This window comes from Hibiscus syriacus, unplaced genomic scaffold (genome assembly GCF_006381635.1).
Source record: "Hibiscus syriacus cultivar Baekdansim isolate YM2019G1 unplaced genomic scaffold, ASM638163v2 tig00111027_pilon, whole genome shotgun sequence".
NCBI lineage: Eukaryota > Viridiplantae > Streptophyta > Magnoliopsida > Malvales > Malvaceae > Hibiscus > Hibiscus syriacus.
This window is the reverse complement of record NW_024062960.1, coordinates 4220066-4245930: the sequence shown is the minus strand read 5'-3', so window position 1 is coordinate 4245930 and position 25865 is coordinate 4220066. Positions and strand designations below refer to the sequence as shown.

At 37.7% G+C, this 25865-nt stretch overlaps 2 protein-coding genes and 1 long non-coding RNA gene across 5 annotated transcripts; 1 reads left to right on the top strand and 2 right to left on the bottom strand.

The window, feature by feature from the left end:
* The first annotated feature begins 33 nt into the window (after positions 1-33).
* Positions 34-2661, top strand: LOC120151077 (PRA1 family protein A1-like). 3 transcript variants are annotated; one of them, XM_039163623.1, is made up of 8 exons: positions 34-328; positions 539-579; positions 667-745; positions 914-1000; positions 1075-1163; positions 1267-1338; positions 1427-1549; positions 2458-2661. In XM_039163623.1, the coding sequence occupies exons 1-7, from the start codon at positions 171-173 to the stop codon at positions 1528-1530; spliced, it is 630 nt and encodes a 209-aa protein (XP_039019554.1). In that variant the 5' UTR covers positions 34-170; the 3' UTR covers positions 1531-1549; positions 2458-2661. The 3 variants fall into 3 exon arrangements, with proteins under 3 accessions (XP_039019554.1, XP_039019553.1, XP_039019552.1); XM_039163622.1 differs by having other exon boundaries at positions 35-328; positions 1427-1557; XM_039163621.1 differs by lacking the exon at positions 2458-2661 and having other exon boundaries at positions 35-328; positions 1427-1698.
* LOC120151078 lies at positions 1934-25383 on the bottom strand. The gene is made up of 3 exons (XR_005518590.1): positions 25373-25383; positions 17486-17493; positions 1934-2003 (listed from the first exon to the last, which is right to left on the bottom strand). It is a non-coding gene; the product is annotated as an uncharacterized LOC120151078 (long non-coding RNA).
* LOC120151076 (BEL1-like homeodomain protein 9) lies at positions 13190-16120 on the bottom strand. Its single transcript, XM_039163620.1, has 4 exons — positions 15264-16120; positions 13978-14345; positions 13841-13901; positions 13190-13755 (listed from the first exon to the last, which is right to left on the bottom strand). The coding sequence occupies exons 1-4, from the start codon at positions 16071-16073 to the stop codon at positions 13249-13251; spliced, it is 1746 nt and encodes a 581-aa protein (XP_039019551.1). The 5' UTR covers positions 16074-16120; the 3' UTR covers positions 13190-13248.
* Positions 25384-25865: the final 482 nt, after the last annotated feature.

Here is a 25865-nt window from a genome sequence, read left to right as displayed (position 1 = left end):
ACCATTTTGCCTTCTTCTGTTCAAAACAAGAACTCTCCAAAAACACGCTTCCAATTCCCAAACAATCGGTTAGCTTCCTCGGCTACTTTTCCTCGTAAAAGTTTCCTTTCTCCCCCAATTTCTAGGGTTTCGTATAGTGAAGAAAAGACGATCGAACATAATCAAATCGAATGGATTGGGGAAACGTGACCGCAGAGGATCTGATTGACGCGCTACGTGAAGTTGACTGGTCATCACCGCCACGTCCTCTCCCCGAATTCTTCTCTCGGTTCACCGTCCCTCGATCATACGCCAAATGGAATAGCCGCCTTAAATGCAATCTCTACTAGTATTTTTTTTCTTTTTCTTTTATTCCAATCAGTTTGAATCTTGATCGGTGCTGTTTGTTTGCCGAGAAGAGAATATTAATGAAACTTTTTGCTATAAATAAATAAAGAGAATACTCGACTCTTGATCTTGATTGTGCTTTTGCGAATACTAGATCAATTACTTCGTTTAGTTTCTTACTTTAATTTTATGTTTTTCTTTCACTTTGCAGCTACCGGACCAATTATTTCATTATGATTGTTGCTATTCTTGGTAAGCGGACAAAATCAACGGTGGCGCTCGAGTTTATTTTCATTACATGTATTTTTATTTGTTGATATTTATTTTTTATTTTTGCAGGTTTGGGATTCCTGAGGAGACCGGTTGCTATTTTAGCTGCGATGTTAACAGCGCTTAGCATTGCTTTTCTAAATGATAGGTAGGCAATGGCAGACCTATTTGTTTAGTGTTCTGGGTTTCAAGTCAGTTATGTTATTTTGGATGTTACCTTTGAAATGGATGAATGAGACCTTGTATTGAAGGTTAAGATATGGTTAGATGTAGTGTCTGACTCATGTCTATAACAATTCATGTATTATTTTTACAGCTTTTCTGGTACTTTTAGTGAGAAGGTGACTAGAACTGTGAGACAATTCTCTCCACATTTAGCAGCTAAGATGAGACCCCCTCTTACGTAAGTTTTTATTACTTTTTTGTTTGCAGACTATATATCCTTGATTTGGTTATTAACTTTTTCATTGTTGTCAGACTTGTTATCCGTGGTCGTCCGTCAGCTAAAAGAGCAATTCACATATGTGGTCGGCCTCGTTGGGTCTTTGTCTTCGTATTCTCATCTGGTATCAATGTGTTTCAGAAATGTTTCTCTTAAGAAATCAGAACCTTTCTGTTTGCAATCCGATGTAGTATTTAAAGCAACTAATTTTACATTTCTTTTTGCAGTGAGTTTCATCCTTTGGTATGTATCCTGTGGTCTCTTGACTGTGCTATGGGCACTTGCCATTGCACTGCTTGGTCAGTGATCTTATCTCGTTTTTTTTTCTCATTCCCCCTCCTTAAGATGTCACTTTTTCTTATAACTCTTTCTCTTGCTCTCTCTCAGCCACTATCCTTCATGCAAGTTTTAGAACACCTAACCTGAAGGCTCGTCTTAATACTTTCCGTGAGGAATTTCGTGCAGTTTGGCGCAATTACAGTGAGCTATAGATCATATAGTATATAGCATGTAAGCTTGTTTACATCCAATGTTATTTTTGTTTTACTTCTCTAGTTTTTATCAGTTAAAAATCCAACGGAATTCACTGTTGGTTAAATTCACCTTATTGTTTTTGGGATATTCTGTATATTCACATGCTATTCTTATGTATATCATGAAATTTTCTAGTTCACTATACTGATATGTGCTGTAGCATATTGGTCTGTTTAATTTGTTTGTTTTCTCTAGTCCACACTTGCATTATGTTTCAAAACCTTCTCTATATGGCGATACTAGTTACTTTGTATCTACAACTACCCTTTAGTGCTTTTGTTTCCATCTGATTATCATAAATCTGCAATTGAAATCAAATATTTTACTCGGGTTAAATGGTAGGTGATAGAACAATTTGCGTCTCAAATGTGCATGGAATAGGGATATACTCAGATGAGTGAATTTTAGCTTCTGCTGATTTTTTTAGTCACTTGGCCTAGTGGGTAAAAAGAATGTGTTTGCATTTGTTATACAATTGGAACACGTTCAATTTGTTTTAAAATTTTTAAACAAATTTTTCCATGGATCAAGTTTGAAATTCACCACTCCGTTTTTGCCTGGTCTAGTCAAAATTCTTGGGTTTGTGTCAAAATGACCTTGACTGACCAGACACTTACTAGTTTAACAACTCTCTTGAAAGTTTTCATGTAATAAATCATGGTAGCACTGCTTCAAAAATTTGTTGTCATGGTGCTGGTGTTGTACGGGTCATTGATTTTATCATATCTGAACTCTGTTACTTCCACTTGCAACTCATACCATCAACCTTCATATTCATCATTCCACATCCATTTTAGATTTGCCTTGTAGTTTACCTCTTGTTACATGAGAAGCTCATGTTTATTCATGATTCTCATTGTTACTGCTGTGTTTGGATTTTTCAGGCAATGAAGGCTCGGATGATGTGAAACTCATAGATCTTGTTATTATAAGGTTGCATGGCTGCTGTCGATGTAAAATGCGGTTTCTTCCAATTCTTTGCAATAGCAGACAAGGTGTAAATTGTCAATAACTCTTTGTTTCTGTAAATCAGACGATTTCCGTCTTAAATATTGGAAAGAGACGTTGGAGAATATTTTTACTCAATACTCCCGTTAAAGAAGAAAATGAACAGAAAAGAACATAAGGTGCAGAATTTACATAAGCAATTAGTTATAGTTGTTGGGAAGGCTGGCTAGTAATGTGTCTCTTAGCTGCGGTTGATTCTTAGTTACCTGTTGTAGTTCCTTACGTCTGAATTTGTTGCTCAGATAGCGAAAAACCTCGCACCTTCAGGTTGTGAATGATTTTATATGGATGCATTAATTTTTTATATCCGATGTATTTTTTGCTCCTGTCCTTGGGGTTTGGAACCATCTTTCTTAGTACCATCAAGAATAATGAACTATTTGTCAATTGAAACCGTAATCTGGACACCATCGACGAAGAAAACAGTTGTTTGGATGGCTAATTTGCCGAACCAACCAATGGAAAAGGCTCCATAGTTTCCCTGCAGTGGGATGGCGCCTTTGGGGTTTGGAACCATCTTTCTTAGTACCATCAAGAATAATGAACTATTTGTCAATTGAAACCGTAATTCGGACACCATCGATGAAGAAAACAGTTGTTTGGATGGCTAATTTTGCCGAACCAACCAATGGAAAAGCCTCCATAGTTTCCCTGCAGTGGGATGGCGCCTTTGGCTTGACAGATATCGATGGCTCCACCATATGGCAGACAAACACCGGCTCCATCGATGTTCAAAAAGCAGAGGTTTTGGATAACGGAAATCATGTTCTTAATAACTCTTCAGACAGAATTATTTGGCAAAGCTTTGGTTTCCCTATACATACACTTGTTTCTCAACGACTATTTACCAAGAGTAAGAAGTTGGTTTCCAGTTTAGGAAATGGAAGATATGCTGCTGGATGTTCCAGTTTTTTTCTTTGACAATACTGAATTTCAAAATGAAAGAACAAGCTACAACAGTACCAGAATTGTATTTTTAAGATGACATGGGCAGGTTTTCATCAAGTGATAGGTCGAAATTCAGTGGTTCTGATTCGGTTTTTGGGATCAAGAGGAGGCTGACAATTGATTAGGACGGAAACCTCGGGGGTAAATAGATTGAATTATAGAACAGAGTTGTGGAAGATCACCTGGGAAGCTGCCCTACAACTGTGTAAAGCGCATGGGATTTGTGGGAGGAATGGGATCTGTGTCAATACACCAAACCCAAAACGCTCTTGCCTGCCGGGAAACGAGATGGCCGATCCAAGTAGCCAGAACTAAACGAAGGTTGCAAGCCAAGGTTCAATAAAACCTGTTCATGGTCTCAACATTGATGACATTCGTGGATTTCTACGGGTATGATATCAATCCTTACACTAACAAGACGTTAGATTGGTCATTGGTGCAAGAAATAATGCATGAATGATGGCTCCTGTAAAGCATCTAACTATAATAAGATAAAAGGGGAAGGAAAATGTTTACTGAAAGCTGCATTGTTCAATGGTTGTAAAGTACCTTGGTGTTTAGAAAAATCTGAATATAAGTAAAATAACTGATTCTAAAATCAAAAACTCTGAGAATTCGCTATGATTATAAGTAGGGAATTAAATCCATGCTTGTGAGATGTCTTCTGCAAGTGGGTTTTGTGCCAGACCTGCAAATGAAGTATGTGTGGAGAATGTTGAGTGATCCCTATGAAGTTGATGGGCAACCGTGCTCAGCATTGTTGTGGTCGGAAACGACTTTGGATTTTGCATTTCATGTTTGCAAATTTCTATTTTCTGGATGTAGAGGCGATGAAGTTTCTAACCTTCAAGGATGGCATTGGCCTCTGAAATATCATGCCCTTAAATAAGCATCAACGGGCAATGAGAAATATCAGCATATTTGATGCATGAACCGCCATAGAATGAGGGCAAAATAAGAAGATTAGCGTTATTTCCTCTTTGTAGTGCAACTACCTAGGTTGAGTGACAAGTTTTCGTATAGCAGTGGGGAGGAGGTAATCTGCAACCCCAGGTCCAGATGTAACAAGTCAACAAGCATGTCGATTTGGACCTCAGGATGCAGATTACCCTGTCCTTAATGATATGAAATCTTGCAAAGAAATCATGTCAAGAGTAAAAGAAGTTGAGGGAAAAAACAGGAGTTGAGGCCCTCATGCATGAAAACGGATATTTGTAGTGGCTCCGAAGGCTAACGAGGAGAATTAGTCCATATATTAGGGACTAAAACTGTGAAAGTATAAAGGGAGATAAGGTGCTCCTACGGGAATCAACATTGATTATGTTCTCGAACCAATGATGGCCTTACTTTACATATACAATGATGGTATGATGATCTTGACTGCTTTTTCATCATGAAGAGATCTTCCCTGGATACTTGTAAAAAAAATGTTTAACACTATGAAACAAGAAGGTTTATGCTTGAAGCTTACAATTCCACTTGAAGAATCTTGAGCTTTATGAGCGTATCTTTTAATTTGGGGCTCCATAGCTATCTCTATCGAACATAATCAACTGCTGCAAATAAAAAGAATGCCACATTTACATCTAGTATATGGATACATTTATCATCTCTCACAATACTAATTACCTACCCATGGCAACAACATCAAAATTTACCACGAGGGCTTCTCATACTAATACCACAAAAATTAACAATTTGATTACCTACAGCCTTCTACCTTGACTGGCTGCTTTAGGATTCTACCCTGAATTAAGAACTGAATGACTAGTGTTACATACAACATTTATGGAAGAAAAAGGAGTTGGGGATGAAGCTAATAATTGGTAGGAATACTTGATAGAAGCATCTTCAATGTCTCTAGGTTATAAAGATAAGGGACAGACGCATGAATTTATGTTAGTAGGGACAAATTTATTAAATTTTAAGTAGGGGTAAACTTACAAAATTTTAGGAGGGCAAAAACATAGTTTCAATAGAAAGTACAACCCGCCCATTCCTGCCACCTAGGTCCATCCATGATAAAGAAGACGCCTACACCAGGATCAACCTTGTAATTCTCCTGCAGAATCCCTCTATACAAACCACGGAGGCCTTCAGACTGGATTTTATGCCGGAAAGTACCAAGCAAACCAACACGAGCTCGCCCGGCAGCCCCTTCAAGTTGCATTCGTCTCCTCACAAGATCGACGGAAGAAGTCACTGCAAATTGTCAGTGAAGAAAATCAAAGCCATGCAGAGATCAAGATTAGCTTCTAACTAATTTGTAGCACTTTACTATTATATATTCCCAAGTGCAAAATCCCACGTTCTAACCATTGGGGCGTTTCAACTTAGACAATAAGGTACTAAAAACATTCATCATTGAATTCTACATCCATTCACTGTCACAGCCAAGACTAACCATTATGCTGGAATCATTGGGCCTGAATGTTGCTCAGAGTCCTTTATACAAGCCTAAATAATCTTCTTCCCTACAAATGGTATGAAAGTCATGCCAAATACCTATGTAGTATATTGAATTTCTCTGCAAAGTTCATAATAATAGCTTAATCTTAGGCTAAGTGGGGGTTGGGTGGGGGGAAGCATAGTTCATATCGGATGAGATGCACTATACCATTTGTGGAATCTAATATGGTAGAAGAATGAAGAGTGACATGCGAACATTTTGGTATTGATTTTGCTACAACAGATGATCCGTGACGGGTATAGTGTCAAAAAAGTAAATTATTTAAAAGTTCAATAACAAAATCTGTACACCTTTAAGGTTCAGTATCTAAAATGACGTCATTTTAGGCATCAAAACAGCCGCACCAAAATGATGTACCTTTACTGATTTAATGGTAGAATGATATAATTGAATACAAAACTAAAATTTAATGTTATAATTGGTAAAATTGAAAGTTCAATGCTATATATAAGTCAACGAACAAAGTTTAGTGGTAACTGATATAGTTTACCCTAATTTTTTATACAACATCTAAGTTATATAGGTTTTAAAAAATTTAAATTTAAAGATATTACACAATTAGAATTTTTTTTATATGTGAAGTTAAAACTCTACAATAGATTAGATTCTTTTGGATTGTCATTTGCTGGTTACACTTGAAAAAGGAAAAGAATTGAACGTGAGACTTTAACTCAAATGATGAAAACAATTAAAAGCAAAAAGAAAAAAACGAGCCAATGATGATGCTGGCTTGAACCCTATCATCCTATCATGTAGGATCAACATTTGATCGTGTCGAATTAAACATTAATAGTCAAATTTATAAAATTACAATTCTAAGTTAATTTATTGAAGCATGACTACATGATTATGTGCATATGTGTGTGTGTGTGCAGTATGGCTTGGAGTGTGTATGTGTGTGTGTGTGCAAGCAATTAGTGTGCAGTTGGTTAATTAGTTAGAGTGGTTAGAAGCAGTTATGAGGTTGTTAAGATTGTAAGGTTGTGTATAAATGGACTGAGTAGTCTTGGCTAATAACATACCTTTTGCATCTTCTTGTTACTCTTTAAGACTCTTGTGCATAAACTTCAACATGGTATCAGATGCTGGTGATCTCATGGTGTAGGAAGAGTTGATTCGGGTTCCTGCTGAGTGTACGGTGGCTTTATGGCGCTTCTGGCCTCTCCTCTTTCCGGCGGTGTTATAAGCAGTTCTGAGCATTCAGTAACTGCTTCCAAAAGCTTTACTAATAAACGGTTGAGTGTTGTGCTCGATGAACGGAATTTTCTACTGTGGAAACAACAGGTGCTGCTAACAGTCAGGAGTCATCGGCTGGAGAAAATACTTTCTGGGACGGCTATTTCTCCACATGCGATGGTTGTACTGGAGGATGGCACGGTCGCTGAAAATGAAGATCATGAGATCTTTGTAGTCCAAGACAGTGCCTTGGCCTCGTGGCTACTGTCTACGATCAGTCCGTTCTTGTTGCCACATTTAGTGGGGGCTGAAACTACTGCGCAAGTCTGGAATACTGTAAATAAGATCTTCGCATGTAAGTTTCTGACGGTGGTAATGAACCTGCATTACCAGCTTAAAGTATCTCATCAAGGAGAACTAGGAATGTGGGGCTACATATCTCAATTTAAAGAGATATGTGATGCCTTAGCGTCATGCCGCAGTCCAGTGTCGGAGCTGGAGCACATTGCAACCATACTGAATGGACTATCAGCTGAATACAGGCCGGTGGTTACTGTACTTTCAGCTAGCCATGATGCCTTAACCCTGGAAGGGGTTGTGTCTGTCCTTGTTGATGCTGAGACTCAACAAAATAACTTTAGTAGGTTTGAAAACATTACAACTGCAGCCAATGTTGCTCAAGTAAAAACGTCTATGGATGAAAGAACCGCTCGATTTGCTAGATAAGATCAGGCTGCGTCAGAAAGACATTACCTATAATGGTCAACCTGGTCGTGGTCGAGGGCGTGCCAGTTGTGTGGAAAGAATGGTCACATTGTGAATAGGTGCTGGTACAGGTTCGATAAGTCATTCTCAAGCGTGGATGAATCTGACCTTAAGAGTTCTGACTCAAAGAGCTCGTTTAAAAAACGAGTACCCACAGTTAATGTTTGTCATTGTTTATCGATTCAAAGGCGACACACCATATTACGCCTGATGCCACAGAACTAGTAGATGGCTCAGATTATACAGGGGCTGGTAAGCTGACTGTAGGCAACGGTAGTGGTTTGTCTATTACTAAAATTGGTCAAGCTTCTATTTGTAATGCATCGCGTGCTTTAATATTAAGTGACTTGATGCATGTGCCTTCAATTACTAAGAAATTAGTGTCAGTTTCCAAGCTTGCTAAGGATAATGCAGTATTCTTGGAGTTTCATGTTGATTATTATGTGGTTCGGGATGAGAGGACTGGTGTTGTGTTACTGCGAGGAAGAGAGATTGGTGGCTTGTATGAGTTCGGTGTTGCTTTGTTTACTCAAGGTCGAGCTGCTGAAGCAAATGTAGTTTTTAGCCCTAGTAATAACTATGTACTATGGCATGATTGTCTAGGTCATCCATCTTATAAAATCTTACTGCAAGTTTACAAGCTGTGTAATATTACTTTGCCAAGCAATTTGAATAAAGATCTGCTTCCAGTATGCGTTTCATGTCATATGGGTAAAAGTCATAGGCTGTTGTTTTATGCGTCTAAAACTCAATATGAACGACCGTTTCAGCTGGTTTTCTCTAATTTGTGGGGTCCGGGTCACATTGAATCGAATGGCTTCAGATACTATATGTCCTTTGTAGATGCTTTTTCGAGGCATTCTTGGGTATATCTGCTGAAGAACAAAGAGCAGGCAGTTCACACCTTTCAACTGTTTCAAAAGCTGGTTCGGACTCAATTTGGACAGGAGGTTAAGGCTGTGCAGACTGAATAGGGAGGTGAGCACCGATCTTTGTCAGTTGTACTTGCACAAGGTGGGATTCAGCATCGAGTGGCATGTCCTCATACGTCTCAACAGAATAGGGTTATCGAGAGAAAACACATGCACTTATTTGAAATGATGTTAACCCTATTAGCTCGAGCTTCATTACCTTTGAAATACTGGTCCTTTGCAGTTGTTACAGCAGCTCACTTAATCAACAGGCTGCCAACTAAGGTCCTTCAAGGTTCTACTCCATTTGAAAAATTATTTGGGAATCCCCCTACGTATGATCATTTAAGGGTATTTGGTTATAGGTGTTTTCCTCGTCTTCGGTTATTTCAAACCCATAAGCTTGTATACAGGTCACAATCATGCGTTTTTTTTGGTTATAACATGAACCATCGAGGGTATCAATGCTTAGCAACCGATGGACAAGTGTATGTGTCTCAGCATATCATATTTGATGAACATGAGTTTCCATTTGCTAAGTCTGGAGCTGTAACGAATGTAATTGCTGCAGAGAGTCCGTGTAATGGCAATTCGTTGGTTATGGTTCCTGGTGCTCAACGTGTTTGTGGTAATTCCTCACAAGCAGTTGTGCAAGAAGCTAGATCTGCTCTAATATACGCTGGGGAAGTACCAGAGGTTGCTGAGGTTGGAGTTTCTAGCAGTAGGGTGAATCAACATACTGAGAGTGGTAGTGTTGATAAAAGCCAAAATGGTAGCTTGGTGAGAAAAAAGCAACATATTGAAAGTGGTAGTGTTTGTGAAAGCCAAAATGATAGCTTGGTGGGAGTGATGCAAGATCAAGCGTTGGATAATGAGGCATGTCATGTTGCGAATACTTCAGGTCATGTTGAGGCTACCTCAGTATGTCCCTCGGTGCAAAATGGACATCCAATAGTTACTCGTAGTAAACGAGAAATCTTCAACCCAAAAGCGTTTGTTGCACAAAATTGAGGCGATGATGGAGAGTCGTGCTCGGTGGCTCAGGCACTTCAAGATCCGCAATGGAGGGAGGCAGCTCTAGCTGAGTACGATGTGTTGGTCAGGAATGGTACTTGGACGCTAGAACCACTACCAAAAGGGCGAGCAACGGTTGGCTGTAAGTGGTTGTTCAAGGTCAAATTCAATGCAGATGGGTCTGTATTGAAGCATAAGGCGCGTCTTGTGGCAAGAGGTTACTCACATGTACCTGGACATGATTTTAACGATACGTTTAGCCCGATCGTGAAGACGACTACAGTAAATGTGGTGTTGTCTCTAGTAGTGGCTCGTGGTTGGATTTGAGGTAGGTGGACGTTAATAATGAGTTCCTTAATGGTGAGCTTGGAGAAGAGGTATACATGGTTCAGCCACCAGGGTTTGAACGAGTGGCCAGTGATGGCACTCGACTGATGTGTAGGCTGAAGAAGGCCTTGTATGGGCTGCGTCAAGCACCACGCATGTGGTATGCTAAGCTGCATAATTTTTTGCTAAAGCTCGGGTTCTGTGGAACAACAGTTGATGCGTCATTATTTGTTCGCCGAGTGGGTGGTGTTCGTGTGATGGTGCTTGTTTATGTCGATGATATTATTATCACTGGTGAGTCTAATGTTGTTGTTAATGAGGTTGTTAGCTTGCTTGGTAAAAAGTTTTCGTTGAAAGATTTGGGAGAGCTAGGGTATTTTCTTGGTGTTGAAGTCCATAGGACTTCTGAGCAGTTGGTACTGAGCCAACGTAAGTTTATTCGGGGGCTGCTGGAACAGACTGGTATGCTTGCTGCTAAGCCTACACCTACGCCAATGGTTGTTTCGACGAAATTGACTATTGATGCTGGGAAACCACTCTCAGATGCATGGTTGTATCGAAACATAGTTGGCTCTTTATTATACTTGAGTCATACGAGGCCAGATATCGCGTTTAGCGTTAATCGTGTGGCTCAGTACATGCATCGGCCTTGTGATGGTCATTGGTAAGCTGTTAAGAGAATATTGTGTTACTTGAATGGAACGCTTGACTGTGGCTTGGTGTTTAGACGTTCTTCTGCGTCTGAAGTCTACTATGTAACTGCATTTGCGGATGCTGAGTGGGCTAGTAACGTCGATGATCGTCGGTCGATTTCTGGCTCATGCGTATTTCTTGGCTACAATCTGATCTCGTGGAATGCAAATAGATAAAAGGTTGTGGCTCGTTCGATAATAGAAGCTGAATATCATAGTATTGCAGATATTGTTACTGAGGTGGTTTGGGTTAAGTCCCTGATAGCAGACATGGGTGAAGCAGTCGATACAATCCCAGTTGTGTGGAGTGATAGTACGAGCGCTATTACCATGAGTGCAAATCCAGTGTTTTATGCATAATCGAAGCATATAGAGTCGGATATTCACTTTGTGCGTGAGAAAGTAGAGAGTGGGGTTGTTCGTGTGAATTACGTACCAGCAGAGCATCAAGTTACGGATGGCATGACCAAACCATGGGCTAAGTCGGCACACATGTTGTTTAGTCAAAAAGTTTAGATAACAGAAAAGCGAACAGCTGAGAAGGACGGGGAGAATGTTGAAGCATGACTACTTGCTTATGTGCATATGTGTGTGTGTGTGTGCAGTATGGCTTGGAGTGTGTGTGTGTGCAAGCAATTAGTGTGCAGTTGGTTATTAGTTAGAGTGGTTAGAAACAATTATGAGGTTGTTAAGATTGTAAGCTTGTGTATAAATAGACCGAGTAGTCTTAGCTAATAACATACCTTTTGTATCTTCTTGTTAATCTTTAAGATTCTTGTGCATAAACTTCAACATAATTCGAGTTATAAAAAAATCGATTTTTTTCGAGTAAGTGGAGTTTTACTCGACTTTACTATCAACATTTCAGATCCACTTTTGATACGTCGGTCGAATTCATTTTCTTCCCCTTTAAACATTAATGTTCACAATAAAACATGATTAGATGCCTAAACTAGCTCCTGGATTTGCTAATCTATTTCCCAAATATCATCCGACTAAAAAAGAAAAAAGAGAAAAGTTGTTTTTGATTTGATTTTTAAGCTCAAATATCAACCCAACGACATCTTGGACAGTTAACGTTATTATTCATTTTATTAATTATGTTTATCTTAAAAATATTTTTGTGTTCACTCATAAGAAAATTACTTCATTAATATATATATATATATAATAGAATCATGTTATACAATTTAAAATTCTTTTAATTTTACACTGATTTAAAATGTTGGATGAATGAAAATAGATTACAGAGATTAACAATAAGAAACGATAAAATATTCACTGTAAAAAAATTTAATCTTAATCATATATTTTTACTCATTCAATAAATTTATTTTTAAAAGTACGTGTCAGGTCTTTTATTATTTTAAGAAAAAAGAAGTTATAAACGGCTAGTTGTACCCCATTTACTACCAAGGGGTCAGACATCGAAAACCAAAAAAAAAAATTAAATGGCAACCTTTTTCCTAAAATTGAATAAACTTGTAAATTAAAACTTGATTCCTAGTCGGCTATTCTTCTTCCCTTCCTTTCATTTGTTTGTTGGTTTGTTTTTGTTTTTGTTTTTTTTTTTTTTGAGGATTTCACGAGGGAATGACTTGAGATGAAATAGAGCCTTCTTGCGCTGGAAATATTTCTTTAGTGCGTACTCATGGTGGATCCAACTACCTTCTGGAAATATTACTCGTCTCTTCACTCGATCTGGAATTTCCTCTACCCATAATTTATCTTCTTCTCCAAGACTCGAGTATGTGGTTAGTATATGCTCCGCTTTGTTTCTTTCCCGATGGGCGAAACTGTATTCGCATGTAATCAGTTGTTTCGCTCGGTTCTTTACTTCCCAAATTAACGCACTGATTTTTGAATGATCTGGATTTGCAAAGTGAGTTTTGAAGTTACCGTTTTTAAATCGCCTTTTAAGATAATTTTTCTGAAGCTAACAATCTTAAGTCTATGTAACACTTGGAATTTCACAGCTTTCACCAATCTAGAGTGTGCACGCAACTTTCCCTTTCTCTGTGCACTTACGTGTTACATTATTCGATATCTAATTCATTACGATTAAACTAATAGCCTACGCCGGAAAAGTTAATGAATTTTACATAAATATTGGCTACGCCGGAAAACTTTCCCGATGGTTTATTTTTCTATCATGTAAATTATAAATTTTACATAAGAATCTTTCACTAATAGCCTACGCCGGAAAAGTTAATGAAAGAAAACATGGGACTTGTCAATTTGATGTAAAAGATGGCACAGCCAGCTTGCTTTCTGGTAATAAATATTGGCTTTCACCTACTTACTATAATATACTATCCGATTAAATCATGACCATAAAGCTCTCTTCTCTGAAACATTTTTTTTTCAACCGACGAAATCATGCAAAAGCTGCCCTCCCATAGCATCCCTTCCGAAATGCCGATTCTGTGCTTCGTAACCACCGATGACATACCCCTCCCTGCTTAGGCCAAGGCCGAAACACTGGGCTGCATTCATGGGAAACGGCTCGGGTAAGCTGATCCCGTTGTTTTGATGAAGACCTAGTGTTAAGGAGACCCCATTACTCCCACCTGCCATACCAACATGTGGATGGCTTGACAAGCTGTTGTACGATGATAAGTTGAGTGGTTCGGTTCTGAGGGGTATATCGGCGAGTGGTTCACTTCTGGTGCGATTCGATGGTGTATCTCGAGCCCTTTGAATGAATGTTGATGGATTTTCGGGTGTGAGCGAGTTTGTGGAAGACATATGATCGTTCAACTTATTGGAATTTCTGTCATCCGAACCTTTTTGAGCTTGTTCGAGCGTGTGTATTTCTTCCACCATTGGCTTCCAAAGCCTTACTCTAGCATTTATAAACCAATTTGATACCTGGTTTTCAACCGCACACTTTCATAGTTAATGTCTGCAAAATGATACCATAAAAGAATGTAAAAAATGATGATCAATGGCACACCTGGTTACGGGTCAGACCAGTTTGTTTGGCCAACATGAGCTTGTCGGTGTCGGTCGGATAACTGAAACATCGAACACAGTTTAAAACAGCAAATAAATTCCGATGACCAGTTTTATCAATGCAATTCAAGTACTTACGGGTGTAGAAAGTGTTCAAATAGCCATGCTCGAAGTACAGTCACAGCACGATCGGGGAGGCCCCGTTGAGGCCGCCAAACAGGTTGGTGCTCATGGAACCCAGAGTTATGAACAGCTCGGTTGTAAAGGCTTCTATCGCCGCTTCCAAACATCGGAGCTTCGTCTTTTCCGGGGCTTGTCGGACCGTGAGACTTATTAATGAACTGAAGCTGGTCTGTGATTGCTTTGTTCGAGCACCTGAAATGTTTAGACATGGCTTTCAAAGCCAAGTTTGCAAAAGGAGCAGCATTTCCCAGTCCTGCAACATACTCGAACGATGCAACTACAGCTTGCATTTGTTGGTAATACTGCTTGTAGCTCCTGTAAACCTGAAAAATGAAACTCCATTAAATTAAACAAGACTCAATTCTGAATCCCATAACACAAAATTCATCACATTAGAGAAAGATAAGCACTCTAATTTGTAGGCTAGGTATAACCAATGATGCTTCCCACAAACTTTATTTTGGTGTATAAATCTTCTCAAATGGATTCCTTCAATCACTTTTTTATTAGTTTGGGTTAGTTTGAGTGATTACAATATAATATATATTCAAAATTTTCTCAATCAATTAACAGTAAATACACACACCTTACATATTCAACTGCTCAAATCCGAGAATTCTAAAAAAAATATCACTCATTTTATCCACGAAAGTTACTTGATAGGTTTGATTCTTTCAATCACTTAAAAAGCACACTAATTAGCCTCAAACATTGGCGACACTATCACTTATTAGAGCATTTTATAACACTAATCTCCATGCATATATTCCCACCTATCAACTTTGCATAAAAAGATGATATTTTTCGTGATCATTGAGGCCAAGAATCTAATTCACGTAAGTATTCAATCGAGGAAAGGCTTTTGAGTTTTAAACAACTCAGAGAACTTTCTTTTGATTAAAAAAATGGCAGAAGAAGGTATAATTTTACTGACAAATAATTAGTATGCATGAAAAGAGCACCCAAGATTGCATGTTGGTTCAAGCACTGACTGAACTTAAAGCCATTAAAAAAGTATCTGACGTTTTTATTTTATTAATGCTTGAAACCATCTTCAAGGAAGATTTAAAGGGGAGATAAAAGACACGGATCCAAATAAACCCTTCAACATACTACCGTTTTAAGGCTAACTTTGCAGGGAAAGAAAAAAGAAAATCAGGGCAGCATAAATCAAGAAAAAAACACAAGAACAACAGACAAAAGTACACCGAAACGTGAAACTGCATGTTGTGGAAGCTAACCTCGTCAAGCATTGAAATTAGCCTCGACTTTTTTCTTCTACTCTCACCATTGTCGCCACCACTGAGAGGATCGTCGTTAATACCAGTAGCAGTAAAATTCTGCAATGGAGGCGGCTCCATTAAAGAAGAATCGGGAGTGATTTTTTCAGCGTAAAACCCCCTTCCCACGTCAGAAAGCTCTTCTAATAACTGTTGTGCAGGCCTCAGAAATCTCGATCCCTTCAGAATCAATTCATAACCGGTGGCACTAGAACTGGCAGCACCAATAATGCTTGGAACCACAAATCCTAGCTCCAAAGGAAGATTGTTTTGGTGGGTATTATGAGATGATAGTGAAAGAGACAAGGCTTGACCAGTGGCACTGTTGTAAGAATGGTCGAAATCTCTTATGTTTTGAAGGTTTTGTTGGGTATAAAGAAAAGGGTTGTTGTTCATATCTTGAATCGAGCTAGGGTTCAACGGTAGAGACGATTGTGCATCCAAATAAGGGTGGTGAAGAGAAGCTGATGAAGAAATCCCACCAACAAAACCCATGGAATTCACACCTTTACCGGCACAAACTAGATTACCGTTTTTACCAGAAGCAGAAGCCGAAAGCTGGTGAAAGTCATGGCTAGCAGTAGCGTTGGCTGCACAAGACAGCAAATCGGAGGAAAGAAGAGACGCGTCGTACAAAGGAAGTAAACCGGAGCAAGCTGAAAGAGGAACAGCCGTCGATTCAACGCAGGCTGAGTGGTTTTGAGCCACAATTCTTAGCTTATCTCTTCTGCTTTGTTGTGGGACAAGGTAGGGCTCAAAACCCTCCGCCATAACCACACAAAAACGAAAAAAAAACGAAAACCCAAAGAGAGTAAATAAGCAGAACTAGAAGATCATTTATATGATTGAAACTTTGAAAGATAAAGGTTGTGATTATCTTCTTTTGAAGCAGAAAACTTGGCAGAGAATAGAGAGCTTCAAGCAAACATCTTTCTTCTTTTTTCTCTTACACAAAAAGAAATGAACACGATGTCATGTATGTCACTCTCACTCACTCTCAAAACTCAAAATCTTTGTTACGGTGTGTTCTATTTTTCTTTTTCCTTTCTGTTTCTTCATTTACTTTCTCTGTGATGTTTCTCTCTGGCTATGACCATTAGGAAAGCCTGGTGATCATAGGGTTTTGAGAAAACCGGAGGATGACCGGCTATTTGCGGTAATAATTGAACTAACAGTGTTGCAGATATTTCTGACAAAGGTTTGATGTTTCTCTCTGGCTATGACCATTAGGAAAGCCTGGTGATCATAGGGTTTCGAGAAAACCGGAGGATGACCGGCTATTTGCGGTAATAATTGAACTAACAGTGTTGCATATATTTCTGACAAAGGTTTTGGGAGATGTTTTATCGTTTTATCTAATCTTTTGGTCTTTTATGCTGTGGGGTTATTCTAACCAGCAAATCAAAAAGAAGTATAAAAAGGAAAGTAGTTTTTTTATTATTATATTCTACCCGTATCTTAATAGTTTATTACTTAAATTATTACTTTTATTTTTTAAAAATCACACTTAACATTTAGTTCAAGTTTCATTTTGGTACCACACCGTTAAAAATTTAACGATAATATTGACATGTCAGCATAAGATAATGTCACACCATCATTAAAAAAATAAAAATGGCACGTCAATAGTTTTGTAATTTTTAACGACGAGGTACTAAATTGAAATATAAATTAAATGTTAGGTATGGTTTAAAAAAATAAATTTATAGTACTAAAACAGAATAAAAATAATAGTTTAGATACTATAGGTGAAATTTACCCTTAAAACCCAATTTTATAATAAGAGTAGACTAAATATATTATTATTTTAGGTTTTCTTATATATAAATATACTTCTTTTCTCATTAAATTTGTCTCATATTAAGTATGTATATTATTTTTAGATATAAATTTGATCATATGTCATGTTATATAAAATCAAAGAAATGATAAAATTATCCTAAAAATCGATTGATAGATTGATAGATTTGTTTCAAGGTAAAAAATAAAATTATATTATTATTTATTAATTTTTTTAATATAATATTTTGAATGAGATAATTTTAAAATCTAAAGAGATAAATTTAATGAAATATAAAGAAGAATTTTTCTATAATTGAATATCTAAATAATATCACCATCTAATTTAAATGGCGAATTTCCCGATAAATCACCCTATACGCATTTATTTCTATGTCAAGCACCATTCAGACTATATTTCTCGATCTAACACCCTTTGTAGAAAGGCGCGCGTCCCCTGAAGTGTGTCTTATGCTGAGTTGGATACACGTGGCTAAATGGCGAATTTCCCGATATTCACCCTATACGTAGTTTTGGCTTTCCTGTATAGGGAGATGTGTCGAGTGACTGACTACATGAAAAATGCTATCGGCAGATGTCTCCTTCTTATGCAGTCTTGGGCATGGTATCGATTGCCCTTTTTATGTCCCGTTGTGAAGAACCCATTTGTATTTCCGCTACTATTGAGGTAATTATAAAACTGATTTCGTATATTAATCATTTTATACATTGTATAATAAATTTTTTTCCTTGAATAGGTGGTCTACTGACAGGAAAAATCATCAGGAGCTACCTGATGATTTAGAAAAAATTAGGGTGTTAATCGATCAGAAGGCTGGCCCACAGGTATGTATTTTAATGTTTAAAAATCGATTTTAGATTATAGTTATATAATTAGATTATTATTTTTATAAAAATTATATATATTTGTTTTAGTTTGAATGGGTGACATATTCTAATGATGATGTGAGGATGGTGATCCCACCTGAGTTGAGGGGCCCATCAGATGTTTGGATGGCGATAGTCCATTTGATCTGTTATACGATCGTCAAGTGACACTCTACTGATCGCGTGCTCCAACAATTTGGTTGTTTTCTACCAAATCTGGAAGCACCTCGCAATATGGACGAGTTGTATAGCACAGATCGACACGGCAAGTCAGATACAGATTGGCTGATGAAGCTTAATGCGTGGGTCGTGTTGTGGGAGGATCGACATCGGCTACTTCTCCATAAAGAGCACATTTATGATGACCTATTGACGATTGCTGATGATTATTTTGAGTGGTTCAACAGTAACGGGAAACTGTTTTTGCTTTCCGAGGCTGCACGAGAGCGAACCTTTCAGCGACGTCGACAAAGACGTTCACTGTCACAGCACCATCTTCCCCCGACTCGTGGATGGAGAGCAAGTGCTTCCGGTTCATCCTCAGCTGCACCAGCAGGACCTTCACAACAGCCACCGTCTGCAGCAACTTACATACCGCAACCATATATGATGCCGCCAACATTTAGTTCTGTTTTGGTACCTAAACTTTATTTTTTTTAAATCACACCTAACATTTAGTTCAAGTTTCATTTTGGTACCACACCGTTAAAAATTTAACGGTAATATTGACATGTCACCATAAGATAATGTCACACGATCATTAAAAAAATAAAAATGACACGTCAATAGTTTTGTAATTTTTAACGACGAGGTACCAAATTGAAATATAAATTAAATGTTAAGTATGGTTTAAAAAAATAAATTTTGAGTACTAAAACAGAATAAAAATAATAGTTTAGATACAATAGGTGAAATTTACCCTTAAAACCCAATTTTATAATAAGAGTATACTAAATATATTATTATTTTAGGTTTTCTTATACATAAATATACTTCTTTTCTCATTAAATTTGTCTCATATTGAGTATGTATATTGTTTTTAGAGATAAATTTGATCTCATGTCATGTTATATAAAATCAAAGAAATGATAAAATTATCCTAAAAATCGATTGATAGATTGATAGATTTGTTTCAAGGTAAAAAAATAAAATAATATTATTATTTATTAATTTTTCTAATATAATATTTTGATATCATTATTTATTAAATTTTCTAATATAATATTTTGAATGAGATAATTTTAAAATCTAAAGAGATAAATTTAATGAAATTATAAAGAATATTTTTTCTATAATTGAATATCTAAATAATATCACCAGCTAATTTAAATGGTGAATTTCCCGATAAATCACCCTATACGCATTTATTTCCCTGTCAAGCACCGTTCAGACTATATTTCCCGATCTAACACCCTTTGTAGAAAGGCGCGCGCCCTGCAGCGCGCTTTAGGCTGATCTGGCACCACGTGGGGTAAGGCGCGCCCCCTGAAGTGCGTCTTATGCTGAGTTGGATACACGTGACTAAAGCGCGGCCCCTGGGGCCCGTCTTACGCCACGTAGGGCTATAGCGCGGTGTAGGGGCCGCGCCTTAGCTTTAATGCTGACACGCGTCAGAAAGACGCACCCCCTATAGCGCTCCTTAAGTTTAAATACCCAACTACCCGGGCCATTCATACCCCATCCCCTCACTATAAATACCCCCATCCTCAATCACTTTCATCACACCAAATCCTCTCAACTTCTCTCAAATACTCTAATATTCTCTTATAACTGTTTAAGGTATATTTTATTATAATTAGTATTTTGTTAGTAATTTATTTAAGTATTTAAATTTTTTAATATTTTATTTAATTAATTTTTTTGCATATATAAAATGGAAGGCGATCTACTTCACTTGGATGGAAATCATATATCTCGACATTTTGCTGATACGATAATATTTTAATATTTTAATTTAATTTAAATTATTAGTAATAATTTATTTATTTAATTAATTCATGATTATTAGTTTAAAAATTAATTTTTGTAATTATTTAATTTTAGGAGAGAGACCGTATATTAGATCATTTTATTAAGAATCTTAAGTTAGTGATACCTACCCATGTCTGGCTGTATTTAGAAGAGGCTGGATTCGGTCACATAAGTAGATATAAAGGTCACTGTAAGATAGAACCAGACCTTATTTCTGCCTTAGTGGAGCGATGGAGGCCGGAGACCCACACATTCCATCTTCCGTGCGGAGAGTGCACGATTACACTTGAGGATGTTTCTATGCACCTGGGGCTTCCAGTGGATGGAGATGTGATATCAGGGATGACGCAAGGTTCCTGGACTGATTTGTGTCGGGATTATCTAGGACGTGTCCTGGAAAGTTTTAACGGTGGTCAGATACCGTTAAATTGGTTAGATGTCAATTTTCGGGAGTTGAGCGAGGACGTCTCCGATGATGAAGTTAAAATGTATGCACGGGCATGCATACTGCAACTGATAGGAGGGTTGTTGATGCCAGACAAATCGCGCAACCAAGTTCATTGTATGTGGTTGCGACATCTTGGCGACTTTCATCTGGTCGGATCACTCAGTTGGGGCTCGACAGTTTTGGCTTTCCTGTATAGGGAGATGTGTCGAGCGACTGACTACAGGAAAAATGTTATCGACGGATGTCTCATTCTGCTGCAGTCTTGGGCATGGTATCGATTGCCCTTTTTATGTCCCGTTATGAAGAACCCATTTGTATTTTCGCTATTATTGAGGTAATTATAAAATTGATTTCGTATATTAATCATTTTATACAATGTATAATAATTTTTTTCCTTGAATAGGTGGTCTTTTGACAGGAAAAATCATCAGGAGCTACTTGATGATTTAGAAAAAATTAGGGTGTTAATCGATCAGAAGGCTGGCACACAAGTGTGTATTTTAATGTTTAAAAATCGATTTTAGATTATAATTATATAATTAGATTATTATTTTTATAAAAATTATATATATTTGTTTTAGTTTGAATGGGTGACATATTCTAATGATGATGTGAGGATGGTGATCCTACCTGAGTTGAGGGGCCCATCAGATGTTTGGATGGCGATAGTCCATTTGATCTGTTATACGATCGTCAAGTGGCACTCCACTGATCGCGTGCTCCAACAATTTGGTTGTTTTCTACCAATTCTGGAAGCACCTCGTAATATGGACGAGTTGCATAGAACAGATCGACGCGGCAAGTCAGATACAGATTGACTGGTAAAGCTTAATGCGTGGGTCGTGCTGTGAGAGGATCGACATCGGCTACTTCCCCATAAAGAGCCCATTTATGATGACCTATTGACGGTTGCTGATGATTATTATGAGTGGTTCAACAGTAACCGGAAACTGTTTTTTCTTTCTGAGGCTGTACGAGAGCGGACCTTTCAGCGACGTCGACAGAGACGTTCACTGTCACAATACCATTGTCCCCCGACTCGTGGACGGAGAACAGGTGTCTCCGGTTCATCCTCAGCTGCACCAGCAGGACCTTCACAGCAGTCACCGTCTGCAGCAACTTACATACCGCAACCATATATGATGTCGCCACCTTTCATTCTCTTACCCGATGTCACCGCCGCCACCGTCACATGGTTTTATGACCCCGCTGCTGCCACCGTCACAGATTTATATGACCCTCCTAGAGGATATTATGGGTCTATGTTTGCATATCCAACTTGGGGTTCATATGCTAGTTATTTGGCAGGTACAATCTCATCACCCATAGCCGCTGCATAGACACCTCATGTACAGTTTTCACACAGCGCGATGTCTGGGTTTTATGAGTTTTCGCAGTTATCTATGAGCGGTGGGATAGTCGGTCATACACCTCCAGGGTCCTTATTCTATGTAGGTGCTACATCGTCATCAGCTCCTCATCAATAAAATGTATCTGCTCATGACGATGACGATGATGATGACAGCGAAGACTCACAACCAGTTATACAAAGAAATCCTCCTCGAGACCGACAGTCACCGCCCTGCGGAACACATTTACACCGCAGACATCGATATATTTTGGTTTTTTATTATATTTGTATTTAGTTGGTTATTGGATTTTTTTATTGTAATTTTTTATTATTTATCATTAAATACTTACTTTATTTTGGTAATTTGGTTGGATAATTTTAAATTTTATTTTGTTTATTTTGTTGGACTTTTTGTTAATTTATTTTGATAATTTTGTTTATTACCATTTAATATCAGTTATTGTAATTTGGTTATTATTTACCATTTAGTACTTATTTTAAGTTTGTTGTATTTAGAATTATATTCAAATACCAAATTATTATTAGTTTGATAAAATTAAATAATTTTGTTCGATAACTTTCTTAAGTTTGTCACTTATTATCTCTTTTATTATAATCACATATAACGCCAACGTCCAATATCGTTTTCTTGTATTGTTTTTTTAATCTTCATCAGCGATTATCGAATGACATTAACTTTAAGTAAATGCAAATTAAAGAACAAGAATTATTATTTGATAAACAACTACATCAGTTCCTCATTAATTGTTACTTGATGGCAACAGAAGTTGACATGTTCTCCTAATGTGTCCTGAGTTTATACAATACCCATATTTTTTTGTCGTGTCTATATGTATCTCGAATATCCATATCACAATGAATTCGAGAGGATTTTGGACGACCACACTCTCTCAATAAACTCGGATTTGGTACAATCGGAACCCAATTCTGAACCTCATCAGGGTCGTTGTCATTACCTATGGGGGGAACTCAAATTCGTATACCTTAAAAACTTCTGATAGTAGGTATATGGGATCCACAAAACGGTTATAGTCTTGACGGTTATGCGAGCAAGCTGCTATCACATGAGAGCATGGATACTTCATAGCTTGAAAAATCCCGCAGTCACATGTTCTGTCCCGTAGATTTACTCTTAACGACACAGCTTCAATCCCTTGAAGAGGTCGCGGTAAGTTTGTCACACGAAACAATGCATGTGTTCTAGAGAAGCTTGTTACAGACATTCTATTTGATACAACAATATTTTTTGTAGATCTGCAACTAATCTAGGGTGATAGACATGACCGCCTTGCATCCAGGTTTGAGTTTGTCCCCCGAGCTTCGCAAAAAGCGCCCCCAAACAAAAATATGTAGTTTTTGCCAAAGCTACTACAGGTAAGTGACGTGCACCCTTTAAGGTTAAATTGATTGCCTCAACCAAGTTGGTCGTCATATGTCCATATCGATATCCACCATCATATGCGTTGTTCCACATTTCTTTATCAATGAGGCTGATGTAATCGTATCATTCCTCGTTCTACGCCGTATATCTTGAAGTATTAATTAAAATGTTTGAGGAAGTAGTTCGTAACCTGATCAAAAAATGTAGAACTTACTAACTTTGTTTCTTTGCAAAATTAAAATGATTGAAAGATAACCAATTATTATCAGTTTCACTTACCCATTCACACAAATAATTGACGTTTATCATTCTTCTTGTACCTTCCATGGTAGTTCACAGCAATGTGTCGGATACAATACCTATATTGGACAAACAGTGGTTACCACATTGGACCCAAAGACTCCATTACTGCTTTGATCCCAGATCTGCGATCTGAAATGACATAGATTTTTTCCCTCGTGATAACATGTGAACGTAAGTTTCAGAGGAAAAAAGCCCAACAAGAGAAAAATCAACTGGAAGAATGTTGCGATTATCATCTTGGACAACTGCCAGTAATAAAACTTGCTTGTATTTTCTATACAAGAAAGTCCCGTCGATCTGGACCACATGCTTGTAGTATTTGACAGCATTAACGCACTGTGGGTAAGTCCAAAAAACCTGGTAGAATTGGAATCGATCTCGAAGAACTCGATCATTATGGTATGCATAGGAGGTTTCGAAGTCCACAATTGTCCCAGGATTCAACCTCTGCACCAGCCTAAACCAACTTGGAAGTTCGTTGTAAGATGCATCCCATTCTCCATGAAGTTTGACAATGGCATTTTGGTTTGCCAACCAAGCTTTTTTATAGGAGACAGTGTACCCAAACTGCATAAACAACTATATGGGAGCTTGCTTTTACCATGGGCATGATGGCCTGACAAATCACTTCAGAGTCCAAGTTGGGATGATCTTGGTTGATCCCTCCAACACAATATGTGTGAGGACCGTTGTATAGCATTAGTTCCCATCTATTGTTTTTCCTCTTCATCTTCGATGCATGAACCATCTAATTGCATCTATTTTAACGTCGGGCACAATGGTATACATATTTTTCTGTCGTGGAGCGGTCGACTTTGGATTGAACATAATTACGGATATTATAATTTTTTATAGTCATCATCGCTTCCTCTTTGCTTGAAAACTCCATACCTAAAGATAACTTATCATTATTTATTAATGAGTAATATCCATAGTCACCGAGATGAGACATATCCGCAAATTCTGGCCCGTACATTGCACCATAATCAGCTTTATATATGTGTGCTGGAGGGTCATTTGTGCCATATTTGAGGGAACTTCGTCTACATCATCATCATCATCGAAGTTGAATTATGGTGATTCTGGGTGCATGAATAGTTCAGTCTCAGCGCCATCCACACCTGGCTCACGAAGCGGTTCTTCTGGTGGAGATGATGGTTTCTTCATGCTCTTCATATTTAGGTCGAATAACCTACTACTTGCACGCCTTCCCCTTGAACTAGAAGGCATATCGATATTGAGTTCGAAAAAGCTTGCAATCGAATTCCTCCCCCTTGAGCTTGAAGCCATCATTTCAAATGGAAACTGCACAGATTGTTGCGTCGAGGGCATCTCCATATTAATGTCAAAGAAATTGGCAGATGAATGTATTCCCCTTGAACTGGACGTGATGTTGCCATACAAATTGTTCGCGGATTCCCATTTTGACATTAAAATCATTACACATTACTATAGTCGGGTTGTCAACTTGTTCAGTTAGCCCATAGTGGGAGCTTAATAACTGACCCCGAACAACACGCACTTGAACAAACTTTGCATACATCTCAATATCGGCGTCTGAATAATTACTTTGAGAATCAACCATCATTTCAACATCATCATTGTTCGATAGTTCGAACGCCGTATAAGTTAATGGCAACAATGATGTTGGAAATCTGTATTGCAATGACGACATTCTTCTACTACTTCCAACATGAACCTTCCTCGAAATCTTCGTTATCAGCTCCTCAAGAGTTATGTTTCTCTTGAATGATATTTTAACACGCTCATTTGATACGAAAACAGTGCCGATTTCATCTTCTCTAATTTCTCTATCATAATAAACAATAGCTGAAAGTCGCGCCATTCTTAGAGTTTAAAAGTACGACAATATTATATCTGCAAAAAAACAATTGAAACAAACCTAATTAAATAAATAATATATTAACGAAAATATAACATAATAAAATTTTTACACATAAGCGTAAATAATTTAAATAATATAATTTTATATTATTACCTACACCGTAAAAATATTTCGACGTATGCTCCCGCTTTCCAATTTCACAAACACAAAAATTAATTGAAAACAATTAGTATAATATTTTTTCAAATAATCATATATAATTATAAAAAAATATTATAACAAAATTACTTTATAACGAAAGATCGAACAAACTTCTTAATTAAATATAAGAGGATTGTCGGATGTTATTTACTGATTGAAAAGATTATTGTATTAATTTCTCGATTGAGAGGGAGTTGTGAGAGAGTTTATGGTGGAGAGTGCTATTTATAGCGGAGAGACGATGTTTTAAAACCGAGAAGTGCGGATGAAATTATGTAAGGCACGGTGCAGGGACCTCGCCTTGTATTATGCATGTGTGATAATTAAAAGGAGCGGCCCCTGCACCGCGCTATAACCCTACGTGGCGTAAGGCG